The sequence below is a fragment of the Xiphophorus couchianus genome, chromosome 14, assembly GCF_001444195.1.
Source record: "Xiphophorus couchianus chromosome 14, X_couchianus-1.0, whole genome shotgun sequence".
Classification (NCBI taxonomy): Eukaryota; Metazoa; Chordata; class Actinopteri; order Cyprinodontiformes; family Poeciliidae; genus Xiphophorus; species Xiphophorus couchianus.
The window spans coordinates 17,405,233-17,424,816 of NC_040241.1; the positions used below are offsets into that span (position 1 = coordinate 17,405,233).

The following is a 19,584-nucleotide window of genomic DNA, read 5'->3' on the forward strand; positions in this document are numbered from 1 at the left end:
TGTCCACAGTATGTAAGAAGGACATAGAGAAGCTAGTCAAGCCTCCTTGTGTTTTATGAAGCCTAACTTCCAACAATTTGATGTGTTTCTTCTGAGTGACTGTGACAAGTTTCAAAATAGGGCAGCAGTGGGAAACTTCGGTTCATACAAGCACTGCTGCATCTGGCTGCTGCCAATTAACTCACAGCTGATTGAGCTGCTGATGTTAAACAAGTCTTGTTCCTGTTCATCAGCCCTCACAGGTCCAACACGATGAACTGGCAGCACTGGTTTCAGAGGAAACTATTAGCAGTTCCCCCTTTCACTCCACCATGACTCGTCTAGTCTTTTCTCTCTCAAGAAATTAATTTCACTGGAAGTTCTTCTTGCTTTGACCACCAAAACATCACTCCCAGAAATTAGATTGTCAAGTGCAACAACCATTATTCAATATTTTATTTATTTATTTTTATTGGAGACTTGCAATAAAAGTTTACTTTGTAAATTTATGTAAATTTTAAACATGCAGTTGAATGACAATGAAGTCTATGTCAATACAGAGGTTTTTGAAGAAATAGATATATCTGCAGCTGTGCTGTAGATCCTGCAGAGTAGTTTGTTGTTTTGTCCATCTCCTGACTGATACTTTTGTAGGATGAGTTTCTTCTGATCTTATCCTACAAGTTTCCTGGTCTGGACACTGTGACTGTAGCTGAAGGATGCTTATAAGCAAATAGCAGGCATTCTGCTGAGGGAGCTTTATTTCCGGTGACTACAGCTCCAGGTTTGCACCAAATAAGATCGGATGCTGAAATTGACAAAGTTTTAGTTTAAAATTGTGCAGACATATTAATTATTTCTTTTTCAGTTTAATTGCAAGGGGCATATTTGTGTCAATAAAGATGGGTAAACATTCTGAATAATTCATCATGGTCTCATTTTTCTACATCACAAACCCTCATTTGCTACAACAGGTTAAACTAATAAGCTGTTGTTGAGGTTGTTTATGTTTACTACTAGCAGTGCTTTTACATTTCTACCAGTAACGGCTGGGGGTTACCTGTATCTTCCTCTGTTACCATCTGGGGCGAAAGCTGAAAAATGTTTGGAAACCTCTCCTCCACCATGGTTCCACTCCTTACAGTATCGCAGTTTTACAGATTTTGAGATGAAGCCAGGTCTTTTAAGTGTTGAATATTCGCCGTAGTCTGTACTAAAACTCTTTGTAAAGTCACAAGACTTGTTCTTCTTGAAGTCTGGAAACATGGCTGACAGAGCTGTGCGTTTGTCTCTTTGCTCTGGCGCCACCTGTTGGTGAAATGTGGTGGAGCCATCGTCATCACTATCTTTAACCACATTGTTACAAATTGCCACATTTCACTCAAACAGCTCCTTTGAAGGAATAAAACCTGTTTGGAGAACACTAGTTATATAATACAAATTGAAAGAAACATTACTTTGAAAAATTGAGGTGATTTGTGATAATATATTTAAAAAAATCCCTGATACGTTATCATTATGTTTAGAAACAAACAGCTAAAACCAGATAGTCTTTCTCTCTTTCTATTTTAAGTGACTTAGGTTTAACACAATTATCTGTATTTGATAAATAACCAGATAATGAGAACTAGGAGGTGACATACAATTAGATTATTGTGCCTTTAATTAATTTGGGACAGCCCAGAAAATCTCATGGATTTGTACACTTCCTCGTAGGTTCAGCATCAGAGTTGATATGAGGCACATGTGAAAATACTGTAACATGGACAAAGGAAACTATCAGGCGTGATATCACCATGTTAAGTATTAAGTGAAGCACAAATACCATTGCCCAGCCCAAAATTTGGGCCGGACTCAAGGTACAGCTCTAAATTGTAGCCTGGGAACAAAATACTAACTGTAACGTATGGGAGAGGCGGTGTGATGTTTTGGTGCATAGAGGTCTGCTGCACTTTAAAAAATAGATGGGATCATAAGGAAAGAACGTTTTGTATTCTTACAAAACGTTCTTATGTTACCAAAGTTTATACAAAAACAGCATCTTAAGACATTCACCATAAAGTTTGGACACAAATTGGACTTCCCAATGGACAATGTCCGTAAGCATGCAGCCAAATTATATACAAAGTGACTTACGGACGACATATTCCATGTCTTAGTGTAGGCACTGCAAAGCCCTGATCCAAGTCTCATAGAAAATGTTTGTGCAGAGAAAGACGATGTTTAATTTTGACTCTGTTCTACCAGTTCTGTCAGGAGGAATGGGCCAAAATTCCAGCAAACCATGGCCAGAAACTCGTGGAATGATATCCAAAACATTTGACCAAAGTCATACAGTTTAAAACGCCACCAAATACTAAGGAATTTTATGTAAATTAATGATTTTGACCAAGTAAAAAAACTATTTTTAAAAGTCACTTCCTCCCTTTTTTCTGGCATTTAGTAAATGTAATAAATTTTGGCCATTCTAAGGGACGTAAAACATAAATGTTTAGTCTGATTTAGTGTCGGACAGGGAGGGGAAAATGGTTCTGTCTGTGCAGTGTATGTACATTTTTGGTTTCAGCTGGAAATAGGTAGATGTTTGTGATCTTCCAATACTCTGCCTTAATCTCTCTGCAGTCTGAAAGTATAAAAACCGAGGATTTGACGTGGGAGGTTTTTCTAAAGTTCCTTGACAACTTGTGTATCCGACCCGAACTGCAGAGCATCTTTGAGGAATGGTATTTGTACCTTTAATTTTTCCTTTTTTTAACCTAATCACTGGGACTTTTGGGGTCGCTCCTCAGTGATACAGTCTTATCTCTCGTTTAGTGGTGCTCGGAGGAAACCGTTCATCTCTCTCGACCAGTTCCTGGAATTCCTCAACGACAAGCAGCGGGACTCCAGGCTGAACGAGGTGCTGTACCCCCCCCTGAAACGAGATCAGGTCCGACAGGTCATGGAGAAATTTGAGAGCAACCTCAGCCAGCTGGAGAGAGGTTAGCAGCTCAGATTTCTTTTCTTGATCTGGTTAAATACTGTTATGAAACAACAATAGCCATTTAAAGAATAGTTCTGGGGACTTATTATTCTTCCTTGAACATGTTAGGATGGATTCATGACAGGGGTGTCCAAATTCTGGCCCAAATTTGTGGCCTTTGGAGTGATTTTATTTTATGCCACCCAACTGCAATTGAAGAATGATACAAATTTGACCCGTCCGTCACAGGTGCAGATGCAAACTTTTTATTTTTAATCAGGGTAGAAATTATTACAAACATAATTTTCTTACAATACAAAATGTGAAGTGCAACACAAACATTTTCCTGTTTCTAACCAAACTTTCATAATGACCAGAAATCAAATCATTATTCTTCAGCCTTTGTTGGACTTATGTGTTTGAAATTTGTTTTGTTTAATTGTAAATGTTTTGAATAATAAAAAATACACCTGGTCCGTCTGTCTTTCTGTTGCAGACCAGCTCAGTTTGCAGGGTTTCAGTCGATTCCTCAACAGTGAGGAAAACAATAGCTTACCTCTGGAAAACCTTGACCTCTTTGATGACATGACCCATCCGCTGGCTCACTACTTTATAAACTCCTCTCACAACACATACCTCACAGGTAAAACGTTCTCCAGAAGAATCTACACCTTTACCTTTAGTGGTTTATTTAACTGAAAAGATTGTGTGCTTATTGAAAACTGTAAAGCTTTAATTAAATCACCAGTGGCTCAATTTGAACATATAGATGTGTGTGCGTGTGTGTGTGTGTGTCTGCCTGCCGCCAGTGGGTCAGCTGACAGGCGCGTCATCGGTGGAGATGTACAGGCAGGTGCTCCTCACTGGCTGCCGCTGCATTGAGCTGGACTGCTGGAAGGGCAAACCCCCAGACGAGGAGCCCTACATCACCCACGGGTTCACCATGACCACTGAGATCCCATTTAAGGTGCCGCACCCGTCTTATCAGCCTCTTATCCAGCTCTTTCAACATTTATTCAAATTCAGTTCAAATTCAAAAATGCTTTATTTATCCCAAGTGGAAATTAAATGTTGTCGTAACTCATAACATCCAAGTATCTTCAAAGAGTCGTTGTCGATGGTGATGCTGTGGGCAGGAAGGATCTCCTGTAGCAGTCAGTCTTGCAGCATATCTGAAAAGGCCTCTGAATGAAGATTGTTTCTGTGTGACAGTCTCACAGCAATATTTCTGTTCAGGAAAGGCAATATTCCCCAGCATGTGTAAATTTGTCAGTTTTAAACTGGACATATGCTTTTCAATCATTCAGTGTCGCATGTAAATCATTCACTAATGGTCTATATAAAGTACAGCTGCAATGCTTTGCTTTGAATTCCTGGTTATTGTACCTCTATAGACCCCTTGTTTACGCCTGTTCTGAGGCGCGTATTAGAGCAACTGCTCTTATTTTAAATGTGAATGAGACATTTCACACCCCACCTCTCCCTTATCAGGTCACAAAGCGCTCCGCCCTGCCTTGTTTGGGCATTTTTGTAGTTCAATAGCAGCGATACAATTATCTACTGGCAGAGAAACTTTTTATTCCAAAGTTTTTTAAAGATATCAACAACAGAAGACTTGTCCATCCAACCTCACATGTTGAAACCAGAGTCTGACCCAGAGCAATAGTGTTATTGTATTAATGCTTCTACAATAAGAGTGAAGCAAACAAAAGCCTTGGCTTAAGGAAGCAGTTAGCTAACGGGAGCATCAAGAACCTCACTGAATCCATTTGGGTCATGTGTACCTCAAGACAAAAACGGCAAAAACCAATCCAGACAGAAGCAGAAATGTGGCAATAAAAAGTTTATTTATTTATTTTTCAGATGTATTTTGTGATCTGAGATTCTCACATTTTAAATGTCCTCTTTTTGTCATGGCCTGCAGGAGGTGATTGAAGCGATAGCAGAAACCGCTTTCAAGGCTTCCCCTTACCCTCTCATCCTGTCTTTTGAAAACCACGTCGACTCGTAAGTCTAGTTAAAACTTTGTCACAGGCTGTCTGCATGTGGTGCTTGTGTAAACTCTATGCTAGTATACTAGCCATTAAACTTGCCCACTGATGCTTGAAGGTATGCAGGGCTCCAGTTTCTAATAAGTTTCTGTCATTTCAGACCTAAGCAGCAGGCCAAGATGGCAGAGTACTGCAGGACGATTTTTGGGGACGCTTTGCTCATTGATCCACTGGATAAATATCCGGTAAACTCAAATCTGTATTCTCTGTGCTGTCCAACCTCAATCATCTGATAGATCCCTTGTGATACTTGTATCTGCTTAATCTGACCTACGACCCCACAGTGGGGCACTAAAGGGGAGGGGAGACGGGGGGGGGGGAAACTTTCCTTAGAAATTGTGGAAATTAACAGTAAATTGGGGGGCAATTTCAGCAAATTGTATCATACACAAACATGAATATAAACGTTTTGTTTCATCACAGGCAGAAATCCATGCAAAACAATACAAGTGAGAATATTACATTTTAACATCACTGTTAATATGTGAATGTGGGGATCATTCAGATAATGTACAAGTGTTTCCCCATTAATTTTACAAGTTAAACCAGAATTGACAAGCCTGTTTTTCAGCAAAATAAAATACTTCTTTAATTTCTGTGCTGCAAAATCCAACAAGAACAGTCATGTTTTGACAATCCGGATAGCTTTAGCTTCAGTTTTAAACACTGAGTTTGGCTCAGAGAAGTTTGTCTGAAGTTTGTCTCTTACATCTGATGAAATTAAGATACCTAGTTTTTTTTTTATTGCTAATCTGGTATCAATCCTGTTTCATTTTGGCTCAAACATTACCATTTGTCATCTGTATGGCTTTTAGCTGGAACAAAATATCCCTCTTCCCTCACCACAAGAACTGATGGGAAAGATCCTGATCAAAAACAAGAAGAAGCCTCACCTTGAGAAGACAACCGTACGGCGCAAAGATCCCGTCCTGACCCAGCCGTCGCCCTCCCGTGGTAGGGATGCAGACAGTCACCAGGGTGAACCATAAAATGTCATTGCTAAAATAACTGTATCCAAGTAGAATAATAAAAAGTTGTGTGGAGGAAACAAGTGTGACCAAAATGGATGAACAAGCAATAGAACCTAAATGGGTTAGATTTTGAGTTGATTTGGTTTATCGGAGTGTCATGCACCACAGTATTGTGCCCAATCTACATAAACTACAAATGGCTCCTTGGAGACAAAGAGTCAATAAACTCAGGGTGATTTAAAACTTTTTGCAAACCTACTTTAGCTGACAGACTTAAGCTGCTGTTTTTGCAGATTCCCCCCTCGCAGACACAGAGGGACAGAAGATCCTGTCCAACGGCGAGCAAAAGCAGGCTGAGAAGACGGCCAAAGACCCTGGGCAACGTAAGTCGCTCGGTATTCTCAAACAGAGTTGAATGGATTTGACCGGTCCACATACGTATGTTTTTTTTTCCTGGATATATTTATCCTGTTCTGGCAGGAGGAGAAGGAGAAAGTGAGGAGGAAGAGGACAATGAGCCACTGCCAGAGGGGAAAAAGGCAGCCAGTGAAGAGGTATCAGAAACGGTTGATTGACCCTTTGATGGTCTCTTTGGCGGCTTGCTGATGGATTACTGCTATCTTTTCCCCTCAGGGTACAGCCCTAAACGAAGTGTCCGCCACTGAGGAGATGTCCAATCTTGTCAACTATGTCCAGCCTGTTAAATTCAAGGGCTTTGACAATGCATTGAGTAAGTGTGTGTTTGCCGATGATGAGATGGCTGGGACGGTGGCAAAATGATATCTTTGAGCGCTTTTGAGTGATCATCAAAATTTTCTTGCATGCTCCTTTACCAGTTCCTAATATTTATCCTAACCACCTTCTGTTTAACCAGGGAGGAGAAGGCACTATGAGATGTCTTCATTTGTGGAAACCAAAGCCATAGAAATCCTGAAAACCTTCCCCTTTGAGTGTCTTACGTATCCTTAAATACTTGAAGCAGAGCTTGTGTGCTAATCACTGCCAGTATTTCTCCAATTTCAGAAAATGGATATACAGTTTCCAAATCTGTATTCCTCCAAGCAGAGACGGAATCCATACTGTTACGTCGTTGGATGGTGTTGGTTTTAGGATCAGTATTTGATCTCTGGACAAACAAAAGTCTGGTCCCTTATTTGCAGACTCTACATTTTCACTTAGATTATATAAACAATTGACATCATAAGTGGTACCGCTGATATACCAACCAACTGATCCTCCTTCTTTGTTCAAACCTGAACTAGGTTTGACTCTTACATCGACCTGGACACCATCAGGAACTGAACTTTGAGCCTTGCAGCTCCCAGCATGTAATAAATTGAATCTGCAGATGTTGCGCCTCCCTGTATCTGTTCAGCATGTGGATCCTTGACAGGACTCTTCCAGGTACAATAAGAAGCAGATGAGCCGGATCTACCCCAAAGGAACGAGGGTAGACAGCTCTAACTACATGCCTCAGCTCTTCTGGAACATTGGATGCCAGATGGTGGCACTGAACTTTCAGACTCTTGGTAAGCACTGTTAATTCAGCCTTGTTTTTTTGGATTTGTCTGTGTTTCTCTCTAAAGCTGACGTATGTATATTCACATTCACTGGCAGCTCTGGTAAAAATCTGTAAAACACTCTGACATAAATTCCCTTACTCACCCGTTAAAGCAATAGGTAATATGTTTAAAACAACTAGAGGTGTGACAATCAGGAGGCCCCAATTATCACGATGACTCCTAACATAATTTTAGGAAATATTCCTGTCGTGTTTGGGCAGTTGAGAGCAAACTAGTCTGATCAGAAGGCACAGAAAACTGGTGGCGTGATCGGGAATTCACCAGTCTAAAACCTGAGATATTCAACATGTTGGATTGTCTTGGTCTAATATCGCAGCATGTGGTGTCCCCTGAAAACAAGCGAGTAACGCAACCAGTTGAATGTGATGTTTGGCCAATCAGAAAGCACGATGGAGGGGCATCCAAAATATACTGAAGACAACTGTCATCTTAAAAATAGTCCATAAACTCTCACCATTGCTTCTTCCCAATAGGCCATTTTTGTTTACTCTAAACTCACATTTGGTCTAGGGAAGTTTTGTGAGAATGTTGTGGAGTTAAATCTGTCCAAGTCTGGTGTGTTGTTTTCACCCTGTGGCTGAACACAAGGCACTGTACAACTAAACTTGTCACACCTGAGACTTTTTTATCATCATGTGGGGGCTGTCAGGTTTTGAAAATCAGCCCGACCGTTTTAAAATCTTGCCATGTGAACAAGGCTTGACGATAGCTTTTCTGTTTTTCAACAAAAGAGAAAAAAAGCAATTCTTAAAGTGCAATTTTTATTCTACTAAACTAATGTACTCAGCCTAAATGTTGGGTATTTCTAAATTTCTCACTGTGAAGTTGGGTTGTTGCAATTAGGAAACACTTTTATGTCAACCTTCACAGAAATCTTCTCCCTTTTGTAAATTTTGTAAAATGTTTTTTGTTCTCTCTCAGACCTCCCTATGCAGCTGAACATGGGCGTATTTGAGTATAATGGCCACAGCGGCTACCTGCTGAAGCCAGAGATCATGACGAGGGGGGACAAACAGTTTGACCCCTTTACGGAAGAAATAGTGGATGGGATTGTTGCCAATACAGTAACAATTCGGGTACGAACGAAGCTGTTGGTGTTTCTTATTGTCTGATTAAAGCAGCTTGTGTCATCGTGCTCTTAACTGTGTGTTACTGCCTGTCCATCAGATAATCTCAGGTCAGTTCCTGACAGATAAAAAGGTTGGTATATATGTGGAGGTCGACCTGTTTGGACTTCCACAAGATACAAAGAGGAGGTGCAAAACCAAGACCTCCAATGGGAACTCCATGGACCCCGTGTGGGAAGATGAGCGCTTTGTCTTCTACAAGGTTGCTCACAAAGCAAACTTTTTTGTGTTATAACTTGTTCTCACATTTCGTCTTCTGTCATACATCCTTTGTTAAACTTGTGTGTTGTTTCCAATACATTCCAGGTGATTCTCCCCTCACTGGCCTCTCTGAGGATATCTGCATTTGAAGAAAACGGCAGGTTCATCGGACACCGAATTCTCCCAGTATCTTCCCTCAAACGTGGTGAGCTTTCTGATATTTATGTGATCTGAAAGCAAAGTACTACTACTAAATTACAATATATGTCCTCAGGAATGTTTTATCTATCGTTAACAGGTGTCCATTTGTTTTATATGTCTTCCTTTTAGGCTACCGCTACATCAACCTGAGGACTGAGTTTAACCAGCCACTATTAGTGGCCTCTCTGCTGGTTTACACTGAAGCTAAGGACTATGTCCCTAATCAACACATGGGTAAATTTGCCAAATTAATTTCACTACTAAGGAAAACTACCTGCCATTTAAAATAAATTATCATCCATCAGTTGGTATGATATGATCATTTTAAATCAACAAGAAGTAACAGGATAAGTAACTGCCGCTGTCCAATACAAGTACAATAGGAAAAAACGGCTGCTAGGAATTTCCTGTATTTTTCACTCTTTTCTATTTTCCTTTTATCAAGGATTTTTAGTTTATTTTTTTGCCAAATTAGCGACTGTTCACAGAAGCTAATCTCCACTTTTAGCTAGCAACATTTTTAGGTCTGCTTTTTATGTAGCTAGTGTCTCTTTATTTATTGAAATAAATGAGTTTAAATAAATGCTTTGATATATTTGAAATCCATATATTCATATTTTTTCTAGCAAAGAAACAATCTTGCCTCCAATATTGTACTTGGTTAGCGTTGATTAGCAGCTTGCCTGCCTCTCATGTTGTTAGCATATTTGTTGTTTTATTTAACTTCCTTATTAATAAAACACTTAACATTTACATTTTATATCACACAGTTATTTTTAAAATACTTTTTAATTTTCAATCTGTTATGTATGGCCCTCTAATGAACAATTAAAACGCCATAATCTCATAAAGTTAAGCTAATCTGCATCTGGTGTTTCTGTCTGTACTCAGAATACATCGAGGCCCTGACCAACCCCATTAAGCACATCAACCAGTTGGACGCAAGAGAAATGCAGCTTGCTGCTCTCTTGGAGGAAGCTGAGGTAAGACAAAAATATGCTTTACTTTGTGAAGAAGTTAGTGAGCATGTCTATGGTGTTCTTTATCTTTCGTCCACTGTAATCTGTCTTAATATATGAAATGTTTACATTTGGAAAACAGTCTGAAGACAAATCCAGTGAGTCGCAGGATATTCCAGATTCACTCCCTTCCCCTGAGCCGCCGCTTCCCAGCAGTCCTTTTGAAGAGACTCCTGACTGGCTTCCTCCACCAGGTAGGGACATCCACAAATTCACTGTTTGAGTGTCGGCACTGGAGTGACAGTTTATGTAAAAGCTTATAGACACTCCTGTGCCAACTAGAAACTGCTTAAACCAGACCTGCAGACCAACAGGGTTTTTTAATGTTACATTAGCCACCAGATGCAACACTGGTTTAGTCGAGAGAACCGCAGAGACGAGCTGTAATGTGTGCTAAGCTGATGTTCGTAAATGTGCAAGAATCATGAAGGCCAAGGAACACATCGTCACACAAGTCAGGGAGAAAATTGTGATGACATTTAAAGAAGAGTTAGGTTATAAACCGACATCTCGACCTCTGCACAGATCTCCGGCTCAGCTCAATACAGAAATAGTACGGCGTAACTACAAACAAAGCAAGACATCGTTGTCCTCCCAAACTGACATACTGGGGCAAGGAGAGCATTGATCAGACAAACAACCAGGATTACCATGGTAACTCTAAAGGACTGCAGTTTTCTATAGGCTCCAATAACATAAAAAAGTCCTTAGATCTGTTGCCAATAGCTTTTTGATGAAAAGTCGCTAAGTTGTCAACAGTGCTTCTCTCGTCCTGACCACAGCCTCACTCTGCTCATCCCCACTCCCATTAGTGTCTATTGACTCCGCCCACTTCAGGGGATTTATTATTTTCTTTTTCTAAAAATTGTCAGGGCTTTACGCTTTCACAGGGGGTTTAAGCAACACTAAGCATGCACATGCAGTTTAACAGGAGACAACCTGTTAAGAAAATGGGGGATAAGGACATTAACCCTACACCAACCTAAAGCTGGAGCGTTAGCATGACTCTATCACATAAGATTTACAAACAAAAAGACTTTTAAGTTTGTCGTTCTCTTGAGACAAAATGTGGAAAAGTTAAAGGGATATTTCCCAAAGCATCATACTGTTCAGAAGCACCAATTAAGAAATTTTTTGACAATCAATGAACATATTTTATTGTGGATCTACAGTAAATTTAGCTGAATTTGCATTCAAACCTCCTGTTGTTGAGCAAGTCTGAGAATGATTAATTTGTCCATCATCTGTTGCACACGAACTGTGAGTGTTTTCTCTGCCTCCTGTTGTAGTGCAAAGTCCTGCGGAGGAGGATTTCATAGTAGCCATAGTCACAGGTAAGATCTTCACAACACATTAATTCCACTCTGAAACGAATGAAGTCGTCTTGTTTGACACTCAGCCATCGGGGTTGACATAAGCTGGACTTAAAATGATATTTATATTTCAGATGTCCCAAGTTTGTCTCTGGAGGAACTGAAGCAGAATAAGAATCTCACCAAGCTGAGAAAGAAACAAATTAAAGACTTCAATGAGCTGCAAAAGAAAAACCAAAAGAAGGTAAATGCAAAAAGCTTTATTTGGATGTGAGAATGTTTAATGTGGATCCAATGTGCAAAATTCACATTTTGCACATTTTTATGCTTCCGTTTGGGTCTCTACAGCTTCTAAAAGAAGACAGCTTAAAAAAAACACCCAGCCGTTTTTTGGCAATAAGTTAATGTTTTTTAGTGTCTGGAAAATGAGCGGTTTCAAAAATTTCCTGAATGTCGAGTCACAATTGAAGGGCACTACACTGTTACCTAGCAACCCAAGAAGAGCTCCAGCATGTTTGGTTAGCTATATGCGTTGTACAATGGCTGCTGGAAAAGACAAGCGTTTTGTTGTTGGCTTCCCATCCAGAAATCACTTGCTGCATTCTTTTTGGTTTTGCAGGAGGCTCCACTTCTGCTTCTCAAAGATGTACAGCTATATAACTCTGCATCCGTTTGCAGCTGTTTTCATGTTCGAGTGTAAACGTTGAGTTGGGGAGTAGCTTATTTGGATTTCAAGAGGCCCTAAAACAGCTCATTCTGAAAGGAGCTCAAAACAAGCAGAACTGACCAAACTAAAATTTCATCATCTAGGAATGATTTTGTACAAAAAATGTCAAACGTGTTGTATAGTTCATAGAACTATCCTAACTTGTTCAAGAAAGCAGGCTAGCATACAAATACTTTCTTGTGCTCCAGAAAGTATTTGGTTTTTCATTGTGTTTCCTCCCATCCCTAGATTCAGTCTGAAAGTCAAAAGAAGCGCAGCACCATTGAGAAAAACTTCAAGCGTAGCATCAAGAAAGGGTGAGTAAAGCCTGAAGGACGGAAGAGGGATGAAACGGGTGAAAGAAGGCAGCGATGTGAAGATGAAAATAAAAGATGAACTGAAAGGTGCTGAACTGGTGTTCCTCTGTGCTCCAGTGATTCCCAGGACAAGATTGGAGACCTGGAGAAGCAGAAGGCCCAGCTCTGGGAGAATAACATGCAGGAGCTGCTGGAACTGCGACAGGGCCTTTATCTGCAGGAAAAACAGATGCAACTGCAGCACCTGGCAGAGGTAACAACACTTTAACACAAAGCTGAATACACCAGTTGCTCTAAGACGTTGACGTTGGAGTAGGGGATATGATCCTTGTTCATGATAATCATTGGAACTTCCTCCTTCTCTCTGCTCTCCCGATTTTGTGCGTTAACAACACTTGTATAATAAAAAATTTACTTTTTCTTATTAAAATTTTTAGACATTTCAGAAATAAACTCTCTAAATTCTAGAAAGTACCGTTTGGTCCGAAATGCTTCACCTGTCAGCCTCCTGTGTTCCTGAAACACCTGCTGCTGTGTCTCCTCAGGAACACGAGAAGCTAAAACTGACGGTGACTGAATATCAAGAACTTCACACCAAGAAGCTCACAGACATTTGCAGCAAGTAAGAGCAACAGCCAACGCTACAGTTTTCCAGGCTTCATTTTGCTCCTAGTTGGAATTTTTCCATATTCTTAACTCTCAGCTGTGTCTTTTAAATCAAGTTTACTTGGTTAATTTTATATGTAGACAGTTACTCTGTTACTGTGTCTGCAGGGAGAAGAAGGAGATCCAAAAGGTCCTGGAAAGGAAGCGAATACAGAGCCTTTTAGAAGCAAAGAAGAAAGATCCTGACTTGTACAAAAACATTTAATTTCCATTTACCTGTTTATCAATCTGAGATAAAAGTGCTTAATTTATTTTTTAGATCCAGGTCTCTGTTGTCTTTCATTGCTCTCTTTGACCTTCGTTATGTTTTATCCTTGTTCTTATTTCTCTCTCTCTAGGAAATTATCTGATTTCAACAAGAAACACATAAACGATTGTGTGGAGATTTTTCGCAAGGTAATCCAACTCATGTACATCACTAAAGCTCCTAGCAAGTTTAAAATGACTTTTCTCATAGCCCAGTTTTCTGTTCTGGGCTTCATCTGGGGCTAATTTGTCTGGAGAAGCATTTTTAGGGACTTTCATGAGCTTTTCTTTGTGATTTCATGATATTTTTCATCCTGGTTTTACCTAAAATCTCCACTTGCTCCTCACCAGCTTGAGAAGTTGCAAAGCATGAGAAAAGAGAAGTTCTTACTGAAGCATCTGGAAATGACGCAGCAGATGGAAAGTCTGCTTACACAGGTGAGTGTGGACAAAACTAATCATTACAAGAAAGAAAAATACTTTAATCTAAGCAAGGTTTCCTCTGGTCCTACTGTGCTGCATGTTTGGCTGCTACACGTCTGATTTAAATGAATTGAAGGTAGTTATTGATTCATTTAATGGTAACATATTTTTATATCGCTTGTCTAAGGACTCAGTTGTTTTACATGAGCACAATAATATGAAACAAGACAGAAAAACACAAAAAGTCAGATTCAAACATTAAAAACATTTTGATGATGTTACATATATGCACTTATGTGTCTCTTATTCTGTGAAAACAAAAATCACATTCTAAGTAGTAGCTTCTTTGATCACAGCGCACTGACTTATATTTATATTCAGATTTTTCTGCATAGATACAACTTAGACTAAGAACTTGATAAGTTCACAATTGTTTGTACAATCTGCTACATATTATATACAAAATAACTTTAATCAGCATAAACAATCATAATCTTAACATTCATTACTAATAAAAATATAAATTATTATGAATACACTATGGATATATAATACCGTATAAAACCCTTCTAATCTAAAATAAAACTTCCCAATCTCAAGCTAAATGTGGCTAACGATTAGCCTAACAGCAGGTAACGGTCACCTCTCCTCTAGCTAACATTTAGGTTAGCGGCAAGTAACAGCAACTTCCAACGGCTTCCTCCGCTGCCATTGCTCAAACTACAGGCAGCGCAGAAAATGGAGGTCATCGTTCACCACTTCTCCTTCTGTTCGCCGATTGGCTCGGTAGAAAATCTACCGGAGGGAATCGGAGTCAACAGGAGAAAAAAGCGCAGGCTGTGCGGAATAGCGCAGGAAGTCAACGGCCAGGCATCAAAACTGAATAAATGTCAACAAAACAATGTTTCTAATTTGCAAAAGAAAAGTCCTAACCATCTAACTGCCCCATATGCACAGGAGCCTCCTGTGAAAACGGAAATCACTTTCTTAGTAGCGGCTTCGCAGCGTTGTTGTGACGCTCTGACGTTGACATCCGCATCTGATGTCAGTAGAGCTGGCGCGAGAAAGACTTCGGTGAAAGTCTCTCTCTCCCTCCGCCCCCCGCGTGCCACTACTGCCGATATAATACCAGTTTCTGATATAATTGGTATTACATCAGAAATTACTTCACAATCATCTAGCAGTGAATGAGATTCATAAATAATTAAAACACAGATAATAAAATAAAAATGGCTAAGGGGGTGACTTCAAATAGCTCAATAATCCTGGGTACCACAAATGTTGGGTACACAAAGAAAAGATGTGAAGATGTAAATTGGTGCTTAAAAATGCCTTGTATTATCTCAGAAACTTTATACTAACAAACAACATTTTAACCTCCCTGTGTTTGTCTTTGTGCTCCTGAGCAGCTTGAGTCGCAGCTGAATGAAAAACTGGAGGAGGAGTACAGTCAGCTGCCGAGGGAGATCAGTCAGCACCTTCCTTCGGACCTACAAAACAAAGGCGCCTGTATGGGCTCCCCGTTGTCGGCTGTGCCCAATCACAGCAGCCCCACCTCTGGCACGCCCTCCAACTGCTCCACGCCCTGGTTCCCGAGATCACTGGACAACAATCAGGGCTCGCTGCAGGACTCCACGTCCTCCTCCACTACTCCTGCCCCGTCGGAGTCAGAACTTTCCTTCAACTAGACTTTTACATTTTACAGAGAGAGAGAAAAAGACAGGGGTCTAACTTGATCATGTGTGGGGTATAAATGATTATGGACTATCTACTAATTTTATTATTTTTTTAAAAGAAATCACTGTTTTGTCCTTGTCTACAGAGCTGTATTTTTTATTTCGCTGTTTTTGACAAATTTGTTATTGAAATCTTCATTAGCGTCATAATCAAACCTTTCTTTTTTACACATTTAAAACGATGTTCTTGTTGATTTTTGTATTCCTCCGTCTTGCAGCCAGTCAGATTTGCTGCATCATGGCGACCCAGGGAAGCTGAAACTTAGTGTTTCAAACATCTTTAACCTCTTTTTTATACACATATTTTTCTGGAAAGCTTTAAATTGTGTTGAACAAAGCAGCATTTGACATTTTACTGGTTCAGATGTTATCACCATGGATAGTTTTTAGACCCAAATATGTAAAAAAATATTCAAGCTAAAATTAAGGGATTTCTTTTTTTTTTAAAGGTTTTAAATCTGAAATTTTTTTACTGTAATAGCAGAACCTGACCACTAGATGGTGATAGAGGCTTACCCTCTTCCTTCCTGCGGGAATATTCAGCACTCCATGACCATCTTCACCACAATCTGCAGCCTAATTGATCGTCTTTCTGTTTTTATGTTCTCTCTGAATGGAAATATCTTTAATCTGAATGTTTTTATCTCCTGTGTGTGCCATGGCAGCCTGGACGAGGATGTTACCTAAATTAGCAGGACTACTGTGGAATAAGCTGCACTATGACATCTTAATGTAACTGAGACTCTGTTTCCATCCTGCGGATGTTGTTGTTGTTTTAAGGCTGATTTAACTCTTAATTCCATAACCTCGATGCTTTAAAGCCGACATAAGAAAAGTTTTATGTAGATTTTATTTCTCCTAAATGTTCCCCTAATTAACTGTGGGACACAAAGTTAATGGTACGTTGGGTCTGCTTCTACCAAAGCTTCCAGTTTTTCTGTATTATTTTTGTGAGTATTTCCTCTTTGTCCACTCTGACTGGTGAAATGATGGTACTATGTATAGATGATCTGTGTATATGTGTAGCTGTACATGAGTTTTACTACTGACTACTAATGTTGGTGGGTGATGGAGGTTAAATTGGGGTGAGGGAAGAACCAAAACGAGTCTAATTTTATTTTTTTGGTTTTATTTTTTTAATATTTAGGAAATCCTGTTTGCTTTTTATGAGCACTGGCTGCCTTTGTTTCTTCCTGACTCCTGTAATTACATATCTGATTGAGCGGATTGTTGGCATGGATTCTTTGGAGGAATGGGTTTACATGGACCCTGTGTGATGCGTTCATTCACCGGTTCTGATATATCCACACAGCTGCTAAACCTCTGGGTGTTTGGGGCTTAAAACACTGAGACTGTTATAAATCAGTTTTCTACCATTAATGTCACTGGAATCCTAATCAAGTCAACGGAAAATCAAATGAATCGGTTATCTAAAAACAATAGTTTGTTCTAATTTAATTATAAAATTACACCATTATAATTTTTTCAGACGACCACATGGATTTAAAAAATATTTTCCATCTCCGTTTCATCCAGTGAAGTCTTTCTTTTGTTGACTTGGATGCAGGATTGGACTTGATGTAAAGTTGAAGATATTAATCAATCATCTCCATCTTGAAGGTTTTGAGTCAGGACTTACTAAAACTTGGATTTCCTTCACTTTGGCTAAAATCAGACCCGTTTGAAGCGATGTAAGCCCACAGCATGCTGCAGCCACCACCCTGCTTCATTGTAATTGGTGACATGAATTTGTTTCTTTGCAAAACAAACATTTTAGAGCTGTTTATAGTTGGATATATCTGGATATTTTGTTCAGAAGAAAATGGATCTGTTTCTCAACTCTTTTGTACAAAAATAAGGAGATTGCATGAGTTCATGTGAAATTACTGCTGCTCCTCTAACAGATTTGTTAAATTTTTAGTTGATTTATGCAAGATGAAGGTGGGAAACATCATTGTCTCAATGTTTTCAAGTCCTAAACACTGGAATTGTAACAAGAATTCAACAAGGAGCTACTGTTTACGTTCAGGGTTTTTATTCTGTACAATTCCAGCTTGCTCCCTTTTTTTACCTGTCATAGCAGCTTTCACCTGCAGGGGTCAGTGTTTCCTTTGAATGAAACCTCTTGAGCTTTACAGATGAACAGATTATGATTGTCAACGCTCTGCTCTGGACTCACATGTGTGACTGTCAGCAGTCTAAACCAAAAATGCCAACACATTCCTCTCAGTCCGTTCGGAAATGGAGCGTGGTTTAAAGTCATCTTTCTGTTCTTTGGTGCGGACAGGATTATCAGGTACGCGCTCGTTTCGCTGTGGTTAAAAAGCACTTTTGGATGTTTGTGAAACATGTTCCCAAGATGCAGGTTTCATTGCAGCCACCTTGCAGTTACACCTGCTCTTTGTGCAAAGTATCTGTAGCCTCCTGAATACATTTTAAGGAACTGAGGTGGTTTGTTTTCTATTTGCACTTTGAACTTGGGTTTTACTTGGTACCGTTTTGCCTCAGAATGCAAAGAAAAGTCATCGATTCACAGGCACATTAATTTTGAACCATTTCTTACTTCACTTTAGGAACCTAAAGAGGTGCATGAATTGGTAAATGTCTCATTGCTGGGGATTTTTGCAGTTATGGGCCGTATTCGGATCAGTGGTGATTCCAACCAATTAAGATTCAAGCCAGCATCTTAAACTTGCTCCACCGATTCTGATTCAAAGGTTTACTAAGAAACACCCTAATGAAACGACCATCAGGTACATATTTCAAATAATCCAACCTGGTTATCTGCATTTTTGACTCTGTCTTTACGATTCAGTATATATTCGTTTAAAGATGGTATTATATAAAAATGCAAAAAATAACTTTAACTGCACCTTTAATAGACCAACAGGACACTACATTGTGAGGCTTGGAGAGAAAATGTTCTATTTCAGGAGTGTCAAACTCATTTTTGTTTTGGGCCAAATCAAGATCATTCATGCTCTTAAAGGGCCAGTTGTGCCAGAATGTATTGATTAAACTTGTTCACAAACTGCTAAAATATCAATGAATTCTTAAAATTAAATGATATTGACCATCTTTTCAGTCCCTCCAGGATTTTATGATTCTTTTTGTGATTTTTTTCAATAAAAATCAAAGTGTTTGTGGTACTAATTTGGAAATATTTGCAATATTTGCACTTATTTATGTCGGTAAATGCGGCTTTTTATTACTCGCATAAGTCATGGACTATAATCTGACATCAATTTAGGCTGAGGCAGCTGTTTAGTACAAGTAAGAAAGTTTTTGCAATAAAATACCAATTAAGTATTAATGCAAAAAAAAGTGGAAATTCGTTAATTTTGCATGAATTTCCACAATAATTCTCAAGAAACTGGAGGGGCTGCTTGATATAATTTGGCAGTAAACAGAAAAACTGCATTGATTTGTTTGATAACATAATATTTAAGCACAATTGGTGTTTAATCTAGAATCTAGAGGGCCACATAAAAAGCTACGGCGGGCTGGATCTGGCCCACGGGCCTCCAGTTTGACACGTGTTCTGTATCAATGATTTCTTTGTAATTTAATGTAAAACTGCATTAACTGCTGTTCTGTGTCAATAAGGTAGTAGAATGAAATTAACCCTTTGCATGGATTTGCGTAAGTTTGTCACAAATCGCGGGCATTATATCAGTAACAACAGTATCGATGTTACTGTTGTCAAAATCACATCAGAACTTTATGAGTCGGACATTTTCCTCTCGTGACATCATCATTCCAACATGTTTGTATGATGTTCATGATGGTTACTCTCGCTGGTCTCAAGAGTGTCGCTTGTTTTGATTTTTCAGCAGTCAAGTTATAGCAGTTTTACCAGTTTGCGTCAAAGTTATTGATTATTGATCCTGGAGGTGAAAATTTGTGCAACTTCTAAACTTCACTGAAAGCCAGGCAATTTCTTATTTTCAGACATGATGGGAATTTACCTAAACTGTAAAAAAAAAAAAAAAAAAAAGGACTGCAGTAACACATGGCAGTATCTGTACCATGGTGTTTATGGCACAATTATTAGACTGGATTAATGTATTGAGAACAATATTT

General features: G+C 39.2%; 1 protein-coding gene across 1 annotated transcript in view; it reads left to right on the top strand.

Annotated features, from left to right (window-relative positions):
• plcb3 (phospholipase C, beta 3 (phosphatidylinositol-specific)) overlaps nt 1–17,948 on the top strand; it is a 64,875-nt gene extending 46,927 nt beyond the window's left edge. Inside the window, exons 8-34 of the mRNA XM_028038408.1 lie at nt 2,602–2,702; nt 2,794–2,960; nt 3,438–3,584; nt 3,751–3,908; nt 4,866–4,948; nt 5,093–5,177; nt 5,808–5,946; nt 6,257–6,346; nt 6,444–6,517; nt 6,597–6,693; nt 6,838–6,922; nt 7,368–7,492; nt 8,468–8,622; nt 8,714–8,875; nt 8,980–9,079; nt 9,205–9,309; nt 9,967–10,058; nt 10,177–10,288; nt 11,384–11,428; nt 11,542–11,651; nt 12,363–12,430; nt 12,548–12,683; nt 12,976–13,052; nt 13,205–13,285; nt 13,435–13,492; nt 13,694–13,780; nt 15,175–17,948. Of these exons, the coding sequence (XP_027894209.1) occupies nt 2,602–2,702; nt 2,794–2,960; nt 3,438–3,584; nt 3,751–3,908; nt 4,866–4,948; nt 5,093–5,177; nt 5,808–5,946; nt 6,257–6,346; nt 6,444–6,517; nt 6,597–6,693; nt 6,838–6,922; nt 7,368–7,492; nt 8,468–8,622; nt 8,714–8,875; nt 8,980–9,079; nt 9,205–9,309; nt 9,967–10,058; nt 10,177–10,288; nt 11,384–11,428; nt 11,542–11,651; nt 12,363–12,430; nt 12,548–12,683; nt 12,976–13,052; nt 13,205–13,285; nt 13,435–13,492; nt 13,694–13,780; nt 15,175–15,453 (3,018 nt within the window). The 3' untranslated portion in view covers nt 15,454–17,948. The remainder of the gene's footprint in view (nt 1–2,601; nt 2,703–2,793; nt 2,961–3,437; nt 3,585–3,750; nt 3,909–4,865; nt 4,949–5,092; nt 5,178–5,807; nt 5,947–6,256; nt 6,347–6,443; nt 6,518–6,596; nt 6,694–6,837; nt 6,923–7,367; nt 7,493–8,467; nt 8,623–8,713; nt 8,876–8,979; nt 9,080–9,204; nt 9,310–9,966; nt 10,059–10,176; nt 10,289–11,383; nt 11,429–11,541; nt 11,652–12,362; nt 12,431–12,547; nt 12,684–12,975; nt 13,053–13,204; nt 13,286–13,434; nt 13,493–13,693; nt 13,781–15,174) is intronic.
• The last annotated feature ends 1,636 nt before the right edge of the window (nt 17,949–19,584 follow it).